Source organism: Lissotriton vulgaris, chromosome 6 (assembly GCF_964263255.1).
Source record: "Lissotriton vulgaris chromosome 6, aLisVul1.2, whole genome shotgun sequence".
In the NCBI taxonomy this organism is placed as follows: domain Eukaryota; kingdom Metazoa; phylum Chordata; class Amphibia; order Caudata; family Salamandridae; genus Lissotriton; species Lissotriton vulgaris.
In genome coordinates, this window is record NC_141694.1 from 82,929,023 (window position 1) to 82,950,362 (window position 21,340).

At 42.5% G+C, this 21,340-nt stretch overlaps 1 protein-coding gene across 3 annotated transcripts in view; it reads right to left on the reverse strand.

The window, feature by feature from the left end:
* Positions 1 to 21,340, reverse strand: part of LOC147706831 (zinc finger protein 318-like) — a 456,333-nt gene that overhangs the window by 390,733 nt on the left and 44,260 nt on the right. For all 3 annotated transcript variants that reach the window (XM_086925966.1, XM_086925968.1, XM_086925967.1), the window contains exons 2-3: positions 13,642 to 13,778; positions 1,316 to 1,595 (exon numbers count right to left, since the gene is read on the reverse strand). In XM_086925966.1, the coding sequence (XP_086782092.1) occupies positions 1,316 to 1,595; positions 13,642 to 13,778 (417 nt within the window). The remainder of the gene's footprint in view (positions 1 to 1,315; positions 1,596 to 13,641; positions 13,779 to 21,340) is intronic.

Sequence of the window (21,340 nt, forward strand, 5' to 3'; positions counted from 1 at the left end):
TTATTGTAACGTGGACTCCTATCTCGACGATGGGGAATGATTCAAGCATTTGAATCTATGAAAGTTCCAATACTGGAGTAAGTGAACCTTAGGTGCAGGAAGGGCTTTTAGGCATGGAAGTGTTTAGGTGTGATAGGAATTTTTAGGTATCTGGTATGGGTTTTGTTTAGGGGTAGTGATGGGATTTTAGTGCATCAGCGATGGATGGTGTTTAAGGTTTCAGTACTGGGTAAAGTTTGGGTAGAGGTGCGAGGTGTGTTAAGGGTTCAGAGATGTGTGAGGTTTAGACATAGAAAGGGATTTTCAGGGGTCAGGAATGCGTGGAGTTCATGAGAGTGATGGGTGGAGTTTAGGGATAGACAGGGATGCTGGGGTTTAGCAATGAGTGGAGTTTAGTGGTCAGGGATGGGTATAGAATAGGCATTGTGAGTTTTTAGGCTTAGGTCTTGTTGTGTGTAGGGGTGGAAAGTGCTTTTGGGGTTCAGGGATGGAGGACTCAGGCGGTCAGGGATGGAAAAAATTTAGGCATTGTGACGAGTTTTTAGGGGGGAGGGGTGGCTAGTGCTTTTAACGCTGAGAGAGGGTAGAGATCAATGGTGTTTAGAGGTGGTGAGGGATCCACAAATTAAAAGGATCCGAAGTAACTGTTTGACAGCACAAATGATATAAATCCAAAGTTGGACAGCGCTTAGAGACCTCTTGGGTGATAATGCGCTATATAAATACACAATAACAAAGTAATGTTCCCTGAAGTAAAGCAATTAAATAAATATATCTGACAAAAATGTTTCGAAAAGTAAGATCTGTAACCATTGCATTTACGCCTTAAAAATAGGTGTGCAAAACCCAATTAAAGAAATACATATATATTCTATTGATTGATTCCTATGAAATAGTAAATGATATTCATCCTGCATATTTCTATTAGGCAGTTTAGATTAAATAGTTACTCAGTATTGGTATTCCATGAAATCGTTTTTCTATAAAATCCTTTAAACCATTGCCCTGGCAAGAAGATCTGTTGAGCTACAGTCTGGTAAACCAACACAAAGACTTGGAAACTAAAATACAATGAAGCATCAGGACCCTAAGCACAAGTTACATTCCTAGAAATCAGAACTGGGCCACAGATGTTCCTGACCTTAAATGGATAACCACTCTCAATCACTGGGCAGCTGTTGTATTATAAGCAGATAACTCGAGAACTGTAAAAGCTTTAATCGTATTATGATAATAATAAAGTACACTAAGAGTGCTCAATTCAGAGAGAAACAATCAAGAAAGAAGTCAAGTAGAGAAATAAAAATGTTCAGACCTGAAAAGGAAGGTCATGTTCTTGTTCATTTTGATTCTTTCTTCTAGACTTTATGGGCTTGATTTCAAGGTCTTCTGGATGACGAGCGCGGTAATCATCAAGACTACATCTATTATTGAGAGGGCTTAGAGAAGTGGGCCGGTGGGTAGCATTCCTTCGACGATAGTCTATATCGTTCCGTACAGTTAAAGGGCTGAGGCACTGTTCCACTTCTGAAGTACTTTGTTGATGGCTAAGGAGATGCTCTCTTGTCAAAATACATTCCTCAACCAATTCATCTCTGCAAAAACAAAAGAAGGGTCTTTTTTTTAATCAAGGTATAATGCAGTGCACACAAGAATTGCAAGTCTAGTATCATTCAGAAACAAATACCTCAAGTAAAAGTATAGGTTACAGAAAGTACACTTCTAAAAGAGTAAACCCTATGATTGTGTTTCTTAACCTGTGGTCCAGGGACCCCTGGGGGTACACAAAACCTACTCAGGGGGTCAGGTCAGCAAGGGTTTAGAAAATTAAATAATATTAATCGATTAATAAATTGTACATAATTAAAAAAGCAAAATGTAAGATTCAAAAATGTAAAACCTTTGGTAAATATTGAAGGAATTTGAAATTGGAGGTTAAAAATTCAATGAATACCCTTATCGTAGGAGAAGTGAAAGTGCATCAAATTGATTATAGTATGGATGATTAGTGTGGTTAATTGAATTTAGAAAAGCTCCATCATTTTTTTTTTCATAATAATTTGTGAATTAAATGGAATATTTAATCATTTGTGTGTTTGATGAGCGCTTGCTTCTGTATTTTTTGTATATTGTTTTTTGGCAGAAAATGCTTAGACTTGTTTTCATGGCTTCTAGTAATGACTCAATGGGGGGCCCCAAGATTCCAATAAAAATTTTGTGAAAGTCCTCAGATTCCAGTAATGATTAAGGGGGGCGTTCCTGAAAGCCAAAACATTAAGAACTGTTGTACTATGAAAATAATTTGCAATTTCAACAGCGGGCTAAATAAAATAGTGTTTCATTTTTTTCCACAATCAAATTACATAAAGGAGAAAGTAGATCTGCCCCGTATTTGATCAGATATCGGCTCAATTAGAGTCCAGAATTTTCAATAGTCACCCATTTAGTATATATCACTATAAAATGTTGTTTGGAATGGGGGCGAAACACTATACTAAAAGATGTGTTTTTTCTACAGAGTGCCTGGATATCAGAAGTATTAATCCTATTGTTGAGTACAACCCCTCCTTCCTTTTCCCTGCCCTGACGAAGGTGCGGCCTATCTTGGGGCCTGGCACCGAAACGCGCGTCGGCGTTGAAACCATCTACCCTGAACACTTACCATCTATCCCCGGCCTATGGCTGAAAGGAATATTCAGGATGTTCTCAGAGCAAATTGTCTCTAATCTTATCTGAGTAGAATGTATGAATGAGTCTTGTATGAGTATGATTGGTTGCGATGTATGAACTTGTTGAAGTCTGAATGCTGGAAGGTTGATGGGTTGTATATATATATATATATGTTTTTATCTTATAATCATGAAAATTGTCTAAAAAATGTCCTTGTATAATTGTGCTATATATAAAAATTTATAAAGTAAATAAGAATAAAAATGATACATTTTTTATAAAAATGCTTCTGTCTAAACTGTATCTGGCCTTGACTAATTGGTGAGCAACTAAATGGGTGACTATTGAAAATTCTGGACTCTAATTGAGCCGATATCTGATCAAATACGGGGCAGATCTACTTTCTCCTTTATGTAATTTGATTGTTTTTTCCCCCGCAGATCTGCCTCTTATCCTACCTCGGGGGGCCCCCCACTTTGTGACTTATTTGATCATTTTTTTCCACAGCCCAAGTAAAACAGATTATGTAGAAGATCTGACAAGTTTGAAGAATATGGGAGAAAAAGTCAGAGAAGAACTAGACTAAAGAAAAATGACTTGCTCTCGGTCATGCTCTTTCTGGTGGATATTCAAGCTACCTGCAAATTCCTCACTTTCTGAATATCCCAGCCGTCAGTCTGGATCTGGAAACTCTTCAATAGACCACCTACCCCTTTAGGGTGCCTAGTTTCATTTTGGCTCCATATGTGGAGGGCATATAATGTCACTGGAGCCAAAATGTGCCCTCGTTGGCGTGCTGAAGTCCGTTTGGATATATTTTTTACACTCCTTCTAGGCATACAGAGGAGTCTAACATCTCGAAGACAGGTACAATATTTTTAATACCTTGAGACCACATTACCAGGACATATGAAATTAACACCTATGCAACAGGGAGGAGGCTCTGTTAAGAAAGATATGAGTATCCATCATAAAGAGTGTTACTGAAGTGTATAGAAGTAGGCATCATGCAGGTTGACCGACACCATCCAGTTTTCCGCTTCCAGCGCTAGCAGAACCTGAGCTAGGGAAAGCATTTTTAAATTTTCCTTTGTGGGGAACTAGTTCAGAACCCTGAGGTCTAGGAACTGACGGAAACTGTCCTCCTTTTTGGTGCCTAGGATGTACCGTGAGTAGCATCCCTGTGCCTGTTAAGAAACCAACTTCACTGCACCCTTTAGGAGTAAGGTCTGCACTACTTGCTGTAGGGCACATAGGTAGACTGGTGGGAGTGCATGTGATTGGGGAGAAATTGGTCGTAGAGGAGAGGTTCTGTTGGTAGGGTAGTGTATAACCCCATTCCACAATCTGTAAGACCCAAAGGTCTGAACTGATGGCCCTCCAGACTTGTGGAGAGCAGGACACCTATCCTTCAGAGGGCTGTGTGTTTTTTCAGATAAGGGGCAACTAGTAATGCTTACTTGTGCTGGCTAAAAAGTGTAGAAAGCATGTGTTTTTCCTTTTTTTCGACCAATATATCACTGCTTGCTTGTTGCTGCTGATGAGCCTATTGTTGAAGATTCGGGAAGGAAAAGCCTTGGAAACTTCCTAATCTGCCGATAACTCTGTGCTTGGGTCTGAAGTCCAAGTGACCCTACAGCGGCTTTGCTTTCCAGTGATGCGTCAGCATTTTGCTTTGAAGAGGAGGAAGCCTTCGAAGGGAAGGTCCATTAATGCTTGAACATCCTGAGAAAACCCAGAACCACAGAGCTATGCATGGCAACACAAGTAGACTGATGTCCCTGGCAACTGAGTCTGTTTTGTCCAGGCCAGATTGTATAACCGGCGTGGATGCAGCCTGACCGTCTCCCGCTAGTTCTGTAAAGTGGCCCAGAGAACATCCAGCAGATTGGGAATTGCTACTTGCACTGTGTCAAAAGGTGTTTGCACGTATCTGCAGCGGATACAGGTGGCGTTCAGAGATCTGAAAGCCATGCTCCCCTTCGGAAACACCTTCATAAATTTCTCGTTTTTTTGATTGCCTCTCCGGTGGCATTGTGTCAATTTGTCATTGAGACAAAATTTTACAACATGGAAACAATGTGGATTAGTATGGAAAATTCAACATTATGCAATACAGTACTGGGGGGGAAGGTGGAGTGGGGGGGGCAGGAGTATCAGTGAAGGGATACATATGGTCTGTAGAGTCATTATAACTAGCAAATCATCCGTGCGCTGGGCACTTGACAATGGGCACTGTCAACTGAACACCTAGGAGTATCCCTGGCAGTAGCGGGGGGGGGGACAAATCGGTGGTGCAAGGGGGTTCTGCAGGTCATGCCGGGGAGGGCCATGAGCGGGATGAGTGAAGTCCCCGGGGATTGAGGGGGTGTTGCGTGTGGGGGTGTGGTAGTGGCTGCCCATGCAAAGGAGGGGTCCGGATGCTTGTGTGTCCGGTGGGAAGGAGGGGGAGCGGGGAGTTGGGGGATAAAGGGAGGAGGAAAGAGGGCTATGGCCTGGGTGGTGGGGGGGGCACTACAAGAAGTAGTGAATGGGGATAATAATAACATTTATAAAGTGCATGAATACACCACGACAGTGTGTCTCTGCACTGAACCCTATAATTCTCATAGGAGAAGAAAAGTGGGGTATCTAGATATTAGAGGAATACAGTTGACGGTAGTAGACTAGAATTGAAACTTATTTCTAAAAAGCCATGTTTTCAGTTTCTTCCTAAAATATGTTTCTGATGGAGTTTCCGAGGACCTTGGGAAGGGAGTTCCATAATTTGGGCACTATGTGGGCAAAAGATGTAGCTCCCAATCTAGCCCTCCTGATCTAGGCACAGTTGCCAAATTGACGTTAGAGGATCTGAGGTTGCGGTAGGAGCATATAAGATGCGGTGGCCTACAGATAAAGCTTTAAAGCAAATTCTTTCCATAACTGGAAGCCAGTGTAACAAGTTTAAGGCGCTGGAAGCGGACGATCTTTCCGGGAAATTTAAAATAAGACTAGCTGCTGCATTCTAAACTTGTTGCAACTGTCTGAGATTCCCTTTGGAAGCACCCAAGTAAGGAAAATGCTACTTACCAGTTTGCATCTGTTCTTGGCATGTAATGCTGCAGATTCATATACTTGTGCATAGATCGCCATCTGGCGTTGAGCTCGGATGTTTGCACTTTGTTTTTGTCTTTGGAAGAAGACTTTGTAGTCACGAGATAGGTGACTCCTCCCTAAGGTGATAGTGCGCATGGGCATGGACTCCATCTTCAGATTGTTTTCGCCATAAAGGCGTCATGTGAAGCGCTCTGATACCCAAGGGTCTTGTTCGCGCTATAGAAAACTTTAAATAAATAAATAAATAAATAAATAAATAATGGAGTTAGTAAGAAATAGAACAAGCATTTACAATGCAATAGGTCTAGCATTATTAAAGTTTGAGCTATTGGCATTGCTAAATAATTCAACACCAATAGCTCAAACTTCAATAATGCGAGACCTATTCTCAAACAAGCATTTGCAATGCAATGTGTGTTATATAACTTGGATTCTCAAAGTATGGCCCGGGGGTCACTTTTAGCCCTACTGACCTTAATATGCGGCCCCACTTTGAACAGCAGCACTGGGCTGCTGTTTACTGGACAGAGTGCCAAAATTACCTAGCAGCACTAAGATGTTCATCCTTCCAAGGTCGATAAAATGAGCACTATTCTTCATCTATAAAAAAAACAAGCGGTCGTAAACACGCACTTTTCTACTTATTGTCGTTGCTTACGAGAGCCAAGGCTGGCAGTAACTGCCCCTCGTCTACTGTCAGACTTGCTTGTCGTAAGCAAGGACAACAAGTACAAAGTGCTTATTTACGCACCACTTCCAGGTTTTCAAAACACATAAATACAAGCATTTGCAATGCAATAGGTCTTGCATTACTAAAAGTTTGCGTTATTTGTGTTGCATTATTATTTGCAAGCCAATAGCTCAAACTTTCAGTAATGTGACTTACTGCATTGTAAATGCTTGTTTATTTTGAGAGCATACCTGCACCTTTCAAGAGTGTCGTAATACGTTTAATCGGAGAGTATCGCACTTCTCAGAAACAAGCAGGGGCTCTGGTATGGGGTACCAGCACTTCTATTTTTCCATTTCAAGCACTGACTATAGACACACACCAGGCATGTGCAAATCAGCCTATATTCTGCTCCAAAAGGAAAAATCTCCACGACCGTCCAGGCAAGTACCTCCTCTGAAGGGAAACACAAGCAAACGAAAAGGGTTAGGTTCTAGGCCTCGTCAGGGATATGGCTTAAGGACACTATCGGGGCATACCACTGCACTTCAAGCATCACACTCGGGAAAACACAAGGCTTATATGTGGGATGCTTCGATAAATCTAAGCCACCGGAAATCACTTCTGGCTACATCCAGTGCATTGTTTTTCCCCAGATTGTCTCTTCCAAGAGAGATCCATGAAATTACTCATGATATTCTTTGAGAAACTAGTGACGTAGTGGTGTTTTACAAAGACAGTAACCCTAAGGTTCTCGACCAATCAGAAGCTGTAAATAGCTGTTCTGCTCTACAATACTGTTTTATATATGCAGCGTGCGTGGGCTAGAAAAAGAGAAAACCTAGGCCTGCACTACCTGAAACTCTGACTCACTTGTCGACCTTGAGTAAACCACTTCGAGCCACAGCTTCCCGCTGGGAGAAAATGGGACGCGCCAAACTGCAGGGATGAAACACTATAATCTCGCAAAATGGAGTGCACGGCAGCTGGCGAGAGGCACAGCACACAAGAACTTGCTGCAGAAGCAGGACAACTCGAAGCAGCCGGCTATTTTAAGACTCGTCGTCTTATTTCAATTTCCACAGTGCAGCCCTGCAGACTCCCAGTTGTGTCGAAGAGATGATGACCATGCCAGTATTTGCATACCCACACGAAAGCACAATAGCTCTCACAGTTTGCATCCATTTCACCCACGGTTTGTATACCCAGGGCATTTTCTTCCAAGGATTCCCATTAAAACCCACAACAGGGTTCTGTTTCCAATTAATATTAATGTATTTTACGTTCTTTTGATTCTGAACAATCTAATTGGCGACCACAGTCTACGTTGGAAAAAGGCATGAAAAGTAATATTTGTGAGAATGCATTTTTTTTGGCACACTTCTATAGCACGAACTCGAGGATCGAACCCGGGTTTCCAACACCAAAGTCGGCAGTTTAGCAGACGACCACATCCTGTCCCCTTCCATTTGCATTAGAAAGAAAACAAATAATATATCCGAACTTCAGTGATATATTGTGCTGACTTAAATAATTTACTTTACACAGCGGCTCAGCGCAACTGGAATAGTAAAGATCACGCTTCTCCAGATCTTAATATGTTTTCCCCTTCACCCCAAACCTATCCCCACCAATGTCCAGTTTTGTGCATGAATTCCCCTGGGGAAAGACAAGTCTGCAACATGCTTTTCCCCTGGGGGACATCAGTGACTTGCATCAGAGTAAAGCTCATTGCTGTCAAAGTGTCTCCCCAAAGCCGAGAGTTAAAAGTATAAACAGGAAACTGCAGTCGACTTTTCACGTGCCCATTAATACTTTGGCATAAAAAAGCGTACATTTTAAACACTTTAAAAACTCTTAAATACGAGTGCCTGATCATTCTACACCCAGTACTATTTTAATGTGTTCGGAACTAAACTGACCAACCACGTTTTAAAATAAAGACTAACCAGAACCGAATATAGAAAGCTAACGCACGTTCATTCACATCAAAATTACCAGTTGGGAGGCATTTTAAGCGGGACATTTGAGGAAGTATATAACAAAACGTATTTAGCTTTTTTAACGTTGTCTCTACATAAGAAAAATGCTACTTACCAGTATGCATCTGTTCTTGGCATGTAGAGCTGCAGATTACTGCACTTAGCATTAGATCGCCACCTGGTGTTGGGCTCGGATGATTGCATGTTGTCGTCCACTTGGAAGAAGTCTTTTGTAGTCACTAGATAGGTGACTCCTCCCTTGGATGATAGTGCGCATGGGCATCGGCTCCATCCTTAGATTATTTTTCGCCATGATGGGAAATGATGGAGTTAGTAGAAGTAAAGAAAAAGATGTCCATGCGTGTGCATCTAAGTAAGATAAAAACTGGAACAGATACAGGTCCCGGGGAGGCAGGAGGGCGTGTAGTAATCTGCAGCTCTACATGCCAAGAACAGATGCATACTGGTAAGTAGCATTTTCCGTTCGAGGCATATGAGCTGCAGATACTACACTTAGGATAGATTGTGCAGCAGTGTCTCCCGTAGTGGTGGTCACCCGTATCTGTTGCAGTAGTTTGAAAGAGTTTTAAAGACAGATTGGCCTACTGCAGCTTGCTACTTGGCTTGCACATCAACACAGTAGTGTTTAGTGAGGGTGTGTGTTGTAGACCATGTTGCTGCCCTGCATATGTCCTCTAGGGGGATGTTCCCTAAGAAAGCTATAGAGGCTCCTAGTTTGCGTGTGGAGTGCGCCCTAGGAGGAACTGTTTATGTACGTTTTGCTTTTTGATAGCATATTTGTATACATTTTACAATCCACCTTGCAATTCCACCCTTAGAGATGGGGTTGCCTTTATGAAGTGGAGAGAAAGACACAAACAATTGTTTTGTTTTTCGAAAAGATTTAGTTCTATCTATATAGTAGAGAAGAGCGCTTTTAACATCTAGTGTTATTTAAAAGATACATAAAAAATAAACTACATAGCAAAATCTGTATAGAGGAATTAATAGTCTTAGAGATAACAAGGATACACGGTTAGGAAATTGTAACATTAAAAACTTAATTTAAATAGACTAAAAAGGCATCAAGTTGTAAAAAGCACATAGGAATCATATTTAAATTCATCTTATCATTTCCCATTGATAGTAATACTTTAAAAATCTAAAACTATGTGTACAAAATTTGGTCTAACCAACATAGCAGCAGCATTTTATAACCAATTACATTAAAATTATAGTACAGTTATCTTTATAGCTTCAGACCTACTTTGTTACGTACAAAACTTATTGCTAGTAGAAATCTACTAACCCCAAAAACTATCACCTGCCTAGTGTCGGCCTTGAGGATCCTTTCCACTTCTTTATATGAACGTACTCCTAGATTTCGACAAAGAGGTTTAATCCATCTTTTCCTAGCTGCCTCATAAGTTAGATAAAAAAAGAGAATGTGAGACTCATCTTCTCTTGCATTACTTCGACACATAGTACATAGATCACTAGTCTTTTCTTTATATGAGCTTGTCCACCTGGCTATAGTCTTATTTGTTTTCAAGGTTCCATACCTGAATTTCATATATAATGTTTTAGACAAGGGTGGTTGAACCTCATCTAAAAACTGTTCAAAATAAGGACTATCTTTAAATACGAGAACATTGCTTATCAAGGTTCCACCTATTTGATCATTTGGCAAGCTGTGATCAATATATACCCAAAATGCAGTTTACAATAATTTTTTCGAATTTTGAGTCAATGTTAAAGGCTCTTCCAAAAATGGTGCCAAACAAATTCTTTTTAGCCATGTACGCATGTGTTTTAGCCAAACATTTGTGGTATAACAATCTAATCTCATTATTTCTTGGAGGCTATTTTTATAATCAACTAGCTCTGGTGTACACCAGTCTCACCCACAACAATAATGGTCTCAAAATGGCGTAATAGTCCGTGCATTTCATATTTAAAGCAAGTATTACATGTATTAAAGGTGTACTTTTCGGCAGTCTCAGGAGTGCCCTATAAAATTTGTTTTCACTATTCGCAAAAGCATTCCTAAACATTGGCCCCCATATTTCCGCCCCATATAATGCAGTGGACTGGGCCTTAAACTTAAAGACCTCAAGTGCCGGGGAAACAGCCTTGCTAAGACTCCCCTCATGTTTTTTCACGATTGGCAGTGTGTTCTGTGTTAGTATCATTCTACTTTTTTTTCTACTTGGGTTTTCCCAGATAGTTTCGAATCCAGTGAAACGCCCAAGTATGTAAAGTTCTGTACAGATTCTAGTTTTTGGTCATTTACAAACAGATTCCCCCTAAAAGATTTATGAGGATTAATGGCCATATATTTAGTCTTGTTAACATTAATTTCAAGGCCCTTCTCGTTGCAATATGCTTGGAATAAGTTTAAAAGAGATTGCAGACCGCTAGGTGTGTGAGATATCAATATAGTGTTGTTTGCAAATAAGAGGGCTGGAACCCTTTCTTCATTCAATTTCGGTGCATCATCATTACAGCCCTCCAGGTATGATGGGATATCATTAACAAACATTGAAAATAATGTGGGAGCCAGCACACATCCTTGGCGGACTCGCCTCTTGATTGGAATAGCGTTTGTTAGTTCACCATTTGTACCCCATCTTACTTTGGCAAAGTTGTTTCCATGCAACCTTAAAATCTGTTGCAGAAGACTATCAGGAAGCCCTTGAGAATGTAATGATTCCCATAACAATTCACGTGGAATGAGATCAAAAGCAGCCCTAAGATCTACAAATGCGACATACAGATGTCCTTTTCTTATGCGAACATATTTCCAGCATAGGCAACAGAATCTAAAAACCTGATCTACAGTACTTATTCTGGGTCTGAAACCTGCTTGAAACTTCGTAAGGACAGAATTTTCCTCCATCCATATATTCATGCGAGTTCAAATATGCCTTGCGTACATTTTTTGTAAAATGTCCATTAAACTAATAGAGCGATAGTTTCCTGGTTCATTCCTATTGCCCTTTTTAAAAATTAATAAGATTTCCGCCCCTCTCCAGCTATCCGGGAAGTCTATGGCATTACATAAGCAATTAATGTAGGGTGCCCAAACATTAATTTCATGCTTATATAAATCACCCAGGACTTTATCTAGTCCGGGTGCCTTTCCACTTTTAACTGCATTAATAGCTAACACAGTTTCCTCCAATTCGAACTCCCGTTTTGCTACACTGGGGTTAAACAATAATATGTCCTTGTCCAGAGCACCAATATTTTCTGGTGCCCTATATAACTGGGCAAAGTGGTCGACCCAAGTCATTTCATCGAGAAAAATGTCCCTAACCACTCCTCCCGTATGGTTCCCCTTCGCCACCAATCTCCAGAACCCTACTTGATCCTTATTCTTAACTGCCATGAGCAGATCTAACCAACTTTCCTCATCCCAATTTGTCCTCGCCTTCTCTTGTATTTTCTTATATTTTCTTCTAGCCTCCTTGATCTGTGGAGTTCTTATTTTTTATTGCTTGTAGTAGTCTAGCCTTGCAATTACGGCAATCCTTATCATAGCAGGGTTTCCTATTTGAAATATTTTTTACGTTTGGGGTAACTTTTTTCGGCATGTTAGTTACCAATGGTATTAGTGAATTAAAGAAAACATTGTGTAGGTCTACAAAAGCACTCCCTTCAAGTGGTATGGTTAGGTGGCTAGCAAATGTATCAGCTAGTAAACTATAACTTTCTCCTAGCCCTTCACCATGCTCCAATATATGGGCCCATTTTAGTGAACGGCTAATGTTTCTAGCTAATATGACACCATTGATTTCATCAGCTGTACTGACTACTTCATTATTCATAGTTATACTGGACAATAAGCTGCTAGAAACTAACAGCTGGAGCGAGCGATGATCGCTCTCAATCCTAAACATAACCTCTAGGTCGAATACATAAGACCAAATGTCAAGGGAGACCATGACAAAATCAATTTTGCTTAGGCAATTATTCCTGAAGAAAGTGGAGGCCTTTAGCAAATCTGATGGTAATCTTCCATTACATGCTTTCAGTCCATGATTAACGGTCAGCCTCATAATTTGAACTGCCAATACAGTACAAGGGACCGGATTATTATTATATAGCATAGGGATATTATTGGCACTGTACTCATCTTTAAAAATGTCTCCAAGCCCTATAATTGGCTTATAATTACAATTCAGATTGCCACCTAGTATTATACTTGGTGTCTCATCCAAACAATTTAAGAATGAGTCCAACTTTTCTAATATCGGTGACTCTTTTGATGAAGGGCCTGGTCTATTATACACATTAAATAAGTATAGCACCCTTCCTTCCTTTGTAATCATTCTTAAACCCAGTATATCCAATGAGTTGATATTTAACATTGTTATTCTAATCTCAAGGGTTACTTTTACCCATATTACAAGCCCCCCGAAGGCCTACCTCTTACACAGATGGTCCCTGCGCGCCGCTGCTCACTCCCACAAGGAGGATGGCAACCATGCACGAGTGTGAGGAAAAGTGCAGACCGATTTCCAACTGTCTTCTCCTAGAGCAGCGCATGCTCGCTGCGCTAGGCTCAAACTACTAAAACCAAGCTCCCTGGAAGACACAGCATGACATTTGACCCCTGCATTTGAATGCACAATAAATGTGACAAGATAAGAACAAGATTTAAAGGCCTGTTTACAGAAAGCGAGTTTGTGGCAGAATACTGTAAACAAGGTTTGGGCAATGGGACGGACAGCCTAAAGCAAATAAAGCCATCAATTAGAAAGCCAGAAAAAATTAGTTACAAACCCAATGGTAAGCAACGGGGGTAATGCATTTCTATGTCAACTTCATGAATGTCCCCAAGATGTCTTTAACAAACGAATCAGTGCTGCGACCTAAAAACAAATGTGTGCTGTAACGGAACCTCAAGGACAACATTTTCCTGCAGCAGTTTTATTACCTGATCCCTATAATAAACCGGGCAAAATTCACAGTTATACAATCATACTTCTAATAATTTTTTTACAATTTCATGTCGAAAACGTGCCTTACTGTCTGAATAGCAAACCTAAAGCAGTATCCTGCCACCTTCTACAGTATTATATTTAATGGATTACAGTTCTGCGCAACAGCAGGTTAAAAAAAGAGCTCTGAAGATATTTACACTTACTACAGTGTCACTTATGCAAGCATTGTACATTGCTGCAGCACATCAGTCAGCAGCCATGGGTCTCCCCCTACCTGCTGGTGCAGCTCACATCATCCAGATAGCCCGATAGCCTCGTCCGATCCGGTGAACTACGGTTAAAAAAGTCATTTCCAACTGTTATCCGTAAGCTCTCGTCCACCGCTGCGCGATCACCGAGAGGTGACCATCTCTGCAAAGAATACAGACATTGTAAACGACGAAAGAAGCAAGGCATAACACTGAATTCAATTCGCAAAACAAGACTGAAATAATGCACGAAAATGCAAAACCCCAAAAAAATGTATCAATACAAGATGAGACACAGGCCCCCCTTTCCCTTTCACCATTTTCTTCCACAGCACACATTTGCAGGTGAACAAATGAAGCCAGTTCACTGGTTGTGGAAAATCTGTGTTCTAGGCCGTGAGGATGCCTACATTCAATGTGGGGGTACACAGCCAGCATATGCACGGTCGAAGGAAATGGGGCAAACCAGATGTACAGGCAGTGGTGGCTCATCCATAAAACGGTGCCAGGGCAACAAGCAACCATCTCGCTTTGCCACTAATTGATTGACCAGTTAACTTACATGGAAACAAATCTCATGGATTGGTTTGTTTTTATGTAAAAGCTATAATGTCACATTGGCAGCAGTAGAGGGCTCCAGTGGCTGTATTGCGCATGTGTCGGGGTGGACTGTCCAAACCCAGCCTTCCAGTAACAATACATGTATAACATGTTGCACTAACTTCAGGCAGTGCAGCATATCAGAAAATTGATCTTCAGGGCTGGTCAGCCATATACCCTTTCGCTATATATCAGAAGTTGAATACAGAACAAGCATTGGCAAAGCCAATAGGTCTCGCCTCTGCGAGAGCTATTGGCATTGGCAATGTGTTTTAGCCATTATATACACCAGTGTGGCTGCTGTTCAGCAAGGCAAAAAGTTAATAGGGTAGATTGGGTTTAAGTGGAATGAGGGACATTGGCGTGGAGTGTAAGCAGAATGGAGTGTGGTGGATATAGGTAGATTGGAGTAAATTGGAGTGTGGTAGATTGGGGTGGGAGTTCGGGAGATTAGCGTGGTACATTAAAGTAGGGTAAATTGAATTGGGTTGGGGTATGGTAGATTGGAGTGGGGTAGATTGGAGTGGGGTAGACAGAAGTATGGTTGATCGGGGTATATGGAGGTAGATTGGAGTGGGGTAGATTGGGAAAGTGTGGAGTGCAGAGGATTGGGGTAGAGTGGAGTGGGGCAGACTGGAGTGGAGTAGAATGAAGTTGAATGGGGTAGACAGGAGTGGACTAAATTGGGTGGATTACAGTAGGGTAGAATATGGAAGATGGGTAGTTTGGAGTGGGGTAGACTGGGGTGGAGTGGGGTACGGCGGAGTGGGGTAGATTGAGTGAGTGGGGTAGACTGAGTGGGATAGATCTGGATAGCATAGGGGAGGGTGGAGTGACTGGAGTGGGGTAGATTGGAGTAGGGTGGGGTAGATTGGGGCAGGGTGGAGTGCAGTGGATTGGGGTATATTGGAGTGGGGTAGATTAGAGTGTAGAGGAGTAGATAGGAGTGGAGTGGGGTGGGGTGAATCAGGGTAGATTGGAGCGAAGCTGAATAGTGTGATGGTGGGGTAGATTGAGACGGAGTGGGGTAGATTGGGATGGGGTGGGGTAGATTGGGACGGGGTGGGGTAGATTGGGACAGGGTGGGGTAGATTGGGACGGGGTGGGGTAGATTGGGACGGGGTGGGGTAGATTGGGACGGGGTGGGGTAGATTGGGACGGGGTGGGGTAGATTGGGATGGGGTGGAGTAGGTAGATTGGAGTGGGGTAGATTGGGATTGAGCAGAGTTGGCTAGACTGGAGAGGAGTTGAGAGTGGAGTGAGATAGACCAGGGTGGAGTGGGGGGTACACTGAAGTGTAGTGGAGTTGATTCAGTGTATTAGAGTAGGGTATATTGGATTTGCGTGAGGTAAATTGGAGTGGGATAGTTTAGAGTGGGGTAGATTGTAGTTGGGTGTAGTACACAGCGGGATAGGATGGGGTAGGGTAGTTTAGGGAGGGACAGATTGGAGTAGGGTGGAATGGGTTAGATTGGAGAGGAGTAGAGTGGGGTAGAGTATGGGCCTATAAGAATTCATATTTTCACGATCTCTATCTTTTTTTAAAAATACTGACCACCACTGCAGTACGAAAAGATGCTGGCGGGTCCCCTCGTAGTAGAAAATTTGCAAGTCTTAAAAATTCAGGGCAAAGTGTTGTGGAAAATGCTTGAAAAAATTCTGCGGGAATACCATCCTCCCCAGTAGCTTTACAGTTAGGCAGGGAACTGATAACCACAACTAGTTCTTCCTTCGTAAATTCGGCTAACAGTTGCTCTTTAAAATTATTTCCTAACGTTGGGATTGGCAATTCCTGTAAAAATTATTTGATTGTTTCTTTTTTTTTTTTTTTTCTAAATTTTATTTGAATCAGGAAACAGCAAGAGACATTGTAAAAACACAGAATAGCAACACGCAAACAAGACAAAAACCATGGAGCAATGATTATGAGTACAGTATAAACACTTGAGAGATACATAACTAGATGAAAGAAAACACAGGGAAAAATGGCAAAAACAGCAGGGCGAAAAAAGGAGTATGAGAGAGTGTTATCTGGGGAAAAATGTAAAAAAAATTCCATCCAACAAAATCATTAACGCACTACTGATCGTGGTTACAGTATAAAAATGTATACTCAAGGTTTCAAAGTTTAGCAATATGAAGCTATGCATAATGCTCCCAGATTGCCGTAGGTGGATGGGGCAGGTGTTCCAGATCTTGGCGGCGAAGTGGGAGAATGATCTGCCACCGGAGGTCGTTCTTCGGATGCGGGGGACTGTCGCGATGGCAAGGTCGGCGGAGCGAAGCTGGCGGGTGGGGCTGAAGAAGCGGAGTCGGCTGATGTGGTACGCTGGTCCGGTATTGTGGAGTGCCTTGTGTGCATGGGTGAGGAGCGGTCAACATCGCATAACCTGCGATCACTGTTTGCAGTATGGCATCAACTAGACCCAGAGATGAAGGCTGTGGCAGTGTTGCTAGACATCCACAAAGATTTTGACTCTATCCAGTGGGCATATATGTTCACAGTATTGCATCGCAGGCATTTCTGAGGTGGATACGATTATTGTATACTGACCCAGTAGCAGAGATACGCATCAATAAGTTCATCTCGGATTCAGTCCGAATTTGTAGGGGCAATAGGCAAGGCTGTCCATTATCGGCCAGGCTGTCCATTATCACCAATGCTATTCTCTCCCGCTTTGGAGCCAATGGTGGGTGTAATTCGGCAGAGACATGCGTCAACTGAACTGAGTTTCAGGCAACGCCCACTGGCCATCTCTTTGTATGCGGATGAAATTCTGCTATATGTACACGGCCCAGAGACATATCTAGTGCCATTTATGAAGGAGTATGTGCGATTTGAAAGATATTCAGGCCTCAGCATAAACTGGGATAAGTCCAGCATATTCCCCCTTACGCAAAGTACTGCTCTACATGACATGGAATTCCCCCTTGCGTGAGATACTGAACCCATCAAATATGTGGGCATATGGATACACAGGGACCCGGAGGTAGTAGTCCGCATTAAATACTGATGTGCACTTGTGTAACTGACAGACCAAGTTGCTAGGTGGATACGGCTACCGCTGTCACTGGCTGACCATATAGCGTTAATGACAATGTCCGTCTTGCCCCAGTTTTTTATATGTTTGTGAATAAACCTATGGTATTGACCAGTGCGATTTTAAGACCCTCAAAACATGCATGATAACACTGGCATGGGCTGGCAAGCAGTCCAGCTGCAGTTGGGATGCACGGACGCAACCATATGAGAGGGGAGGTTTGGCGCCCCGGATATGCAGTTATATTACCTTTGTGCACAAGCACAATTTCCACATTACCACATTACGAGTACTTCCCAAAGCACTACTTGCCGCACCTAGCAATGGAGACTGATGATACACACCCCATTACCCTCACAGCCAGTTTACTACATACACGGTCTGAGATCACACTATCAAAGATCAAAACTATTCATAGTACCTCAAAGGCCTGGCATGAGTTGAGTGCTAGAGCCTGTAGACCCTCTATCTATGCACCGGCTATTCCCCTGGCTGATCACCCAAATATCTGTCACACACGAATCCAGGGCAATGGAAATATTGAAGACTGCAGAGGTAACCACATTAGGAGACCTATGCACTGATGGACAGTTCTTGACGTTAGACACTCACCTCTAATGTTCATATACACCAGAATCAGAGTGGCTCTATGGTCACTATACCCCATGTTTCCGGAAGAACCAGATATGCTGAAAGGTGCTATTAACATGTAGCTCACGCAAAGGCCGAACAACCCAATTGTACAACACATCCCTCAGGGAAAACTCAGAATCAAAACAATGGTGCTAGACAGATGGAATGCAACACTGGATACGACAGTAACACAGGAGAACACGGGGACATGCTGTGCACTTACAGGGTGCCTCACAGCTAACTGTAACCTTTGGATAATCCACTTCAAGTATCTACAACAAATATATAAAACTCCTCTCCAACTGCACAGTTTTTAGCTCAGACACAGCTCCCGGTTAGGGGGATGCGGAGGGGCAGACGTGGACTTTATACACCTGGCCTAGAGTTACAGTCTTGTTTATAAATTCTGGACCCAGGTGACATATTTTGTTAAAAATGGTAATGAGACGGTGGAGTGCACTCCGCAGTTATGTTTACTGGGTCTGATCACATCGCTACAGCCATGCAACCGTAAATTGGTGGCAATCACCACGTTGCTAGCCAAGAGACTTGAAGAGAAACACTAGGGAAGGAAAATAGTTCCTAAGGTGGATCATTGGCTAAAAGACGTCCGCTATTGCAGAGGCCAATTCGATATGCGGAAGAACTATCAGTTGCATCTAGATCCATGGATTCCTGGGTACCGGTGACAGCTGGTCTATTAGAATACCCTAATCTGGCACAATTGATGTAGTAAGGCAGATTGTCCAGTAAAGCTGTATGGGGTTGATAACGCATTAAATTGAGGGGAGTCTGTGGGCAGCATTATTTGCTGTATGGATAATTATGCTATTATCTGAGATATGTACTGTAATAAACTGCACAGTTTGTTTTTCTTTACTGTATTTTCTACATCCATGTTGTAAGTGAATGAAAATAATGCAATAAAATGTAATTTTTAAAAATGTGATCTTTAAAAAAAAAATGTGATCTTGGGGGAGAAACATGGCGGCCGTAGGCTAGAGCGGTCCGCATGCTCCGAGCAGCCTCCTGAGACTCTACACCGCTGCACCGTAGACCACGGAGCTACACCGAAGGACATGACCCACGGAAATCTAGTATAACGGAGCTTACCTGCTTCGAGGGTTTTTTTTTGTTTACTTGCACGAACCGTCGGGATTCAGTGGAGGTGTTTGCCCGCGAGGCCGCCTTCCCCTGCCTCCGCCATTCTCCCGTGTTGGAGGCGGGCAGCCGTAGAGATTAGGCGCGGCCGTGCTGTCGATGCTCGGGGGATCCGCGGCGTGATCTCTGGTCGCAGAAAGGGAAGGGGAACAACGCCGAAGGACACCGCCCTGCAGGAATCTCCCCTTGCTGGTAAGGCGTCAGAGCTGGATACAATCGGTGAGGTGGCTGACTCGGCTGAGTCAGAGTATCGGGGAGAACTCTTTTCACCACAGAGTAAGGTGTTTGATTTGACCAGGGATGGGTTTGGTGCAAGTAGTGGTAAAAGCAAAGATTTGCAAGTAAGGATTACAAGGAGTAAGACCAGGAATCAAGGCAAGGGGTCTAGGTTGCACGAGAGGAACCACAGGTCCCAGATTGCACCTTCGGGTTGGCTTCAACGACAGGTCAGGAGTCAAAACAAGGCTAGTCGAAACCAAGGGAGCAACTGAAAAGGAGGGAAATAAAAATTCTAGGAAAAAAAAGTCTAAAAATAAAAATACGAAAGTACCCGGAGGTATAACTCCATCACTGCGCTCTTTCTTCAAAGTTCTACCCCAAGTGTTAGAGATCACTCAAGGTATGGCAGCAACTAGGGGAGAGGGTCTGCAGCAGGAAAAGCAGGGTATATCTACTGCCGATCCTGATTTGGCTTCCTCTTCTATTCCGTCTCCTGATGTGGCAGCACCCGAGGCTCCTTTAGATGCCATCTCGTTTGGCCCTTTAACAGACTCAGAGACTACTAATGTTAGTGAGGCACCTATTTTACTAGACGAGTTGGTAGACGAGGTGAGACGATCTGCGACAACATCAGGAAAGGAGACGAAGCAGAATGGAGTAGTTAGAGGAAAAGAAGACCTGGGAGTAGGCGACACACTCGAGGCCCTGGTCAGTTCCATAGCCGCAATGAGGGAGGAGATAAGACACGACTTTGCGGTCTCCAAAATTAATCAGAATGAAATAAGAGCATCATGTGAAGTATTAGATCAAAAGGTGGATGGCCTATGCGAAAGAACTGAAATATTGGAAAGCTCAGTGGGTCTTTTGACCTCAAACTTAGAGACTGCCAGATCTAAAATACACACCCTCCAAAGAGACGGAGAGAATAGGCAAGAACGGATCGAAGTGTTGGAAAATTACTCCAGACGTAATAACATTAGACTTTTGAAGATTCCGGAGGGAAAGGAAGGTGCTAACCTTAAAAGCTTTATAACCAAGCTACTAAAAGAATCCCTCAACCTTGATGAAACAATCGAAGATCTAGACAAGGATATTCAGCGAGTGCATAGAGATCCTTTCCGCCTGAACCCGCAAAAAAACAAACCTAGAAAGGTGCTAATTAACTTTTTGACATACGCACTCAAAGAAAAGATCCTAAATCTTGCCCTGAAATCTAGAACGATGCAGGGTCCAGACTTCTCCTTTGAGATACGGTCAGACCTTTCCAAAACCACTCTTGACAGACAGTGGGAGTTGGGGCAGCGCATGGACAAATTTAGGTCATTAGGCGCAACAGTACAAATGAGGTTCCCAGCATTCCTACAAATTATGTACAATAATAAGATGCACAATATCCGTACTATACAGGATGCTAATGATTTATTAGAATCCATTTGAGATCATGCCCAGGCCCAGAGCGCAAAATAACACAGGCTTGGCCAGATTAGTATAGAGGCGCCTTTATGTAAGTTTTCCCAGCTTCCTACGCCAATCAGAGTGGAAAAAATATACTACAACTAAAAAAAATTTATAAACGAATCTAACATACTAAAAATAATACTTGTAAAAAAAAAAATAAAAAAAAGGGGGGGTTACATAACCTACACCAGTTTTCGAATGGGGAAAAAGGGGAAGAAAAAGAAAAAAAAAGAAAAAATAACTTTAAAAAATCTAGAAACTGCCTAATGTATAAAAATAAAATAATTATCTGGGACACGATAAAGGGTTCCTATTTTTTGTCTTTTAGGAAGGAGTTGAAGACGTGGTTGTTCTGCAATTAATCTCCCCTCAGCCGCGATGGTTGTGTTGTTGTTAGGTCTGACAGCGCCGGGACACTCGGTCCGAGTAGCTGAGCGCTTAACAAAACTCTACAATAACATAACATAACATAGCAAAAGCAGCTCCTTGCCTCAAATACAGCAGCCGCGGGGGGCCTAGGGGTAAGGCTGTAGGAGGGCATAAATCTGGCTAGACACCAGGCCAGAGTAAGTAGGGGTGGGTTTCCCGGGGGGGAGGAGGGGAGGAGGGGAAG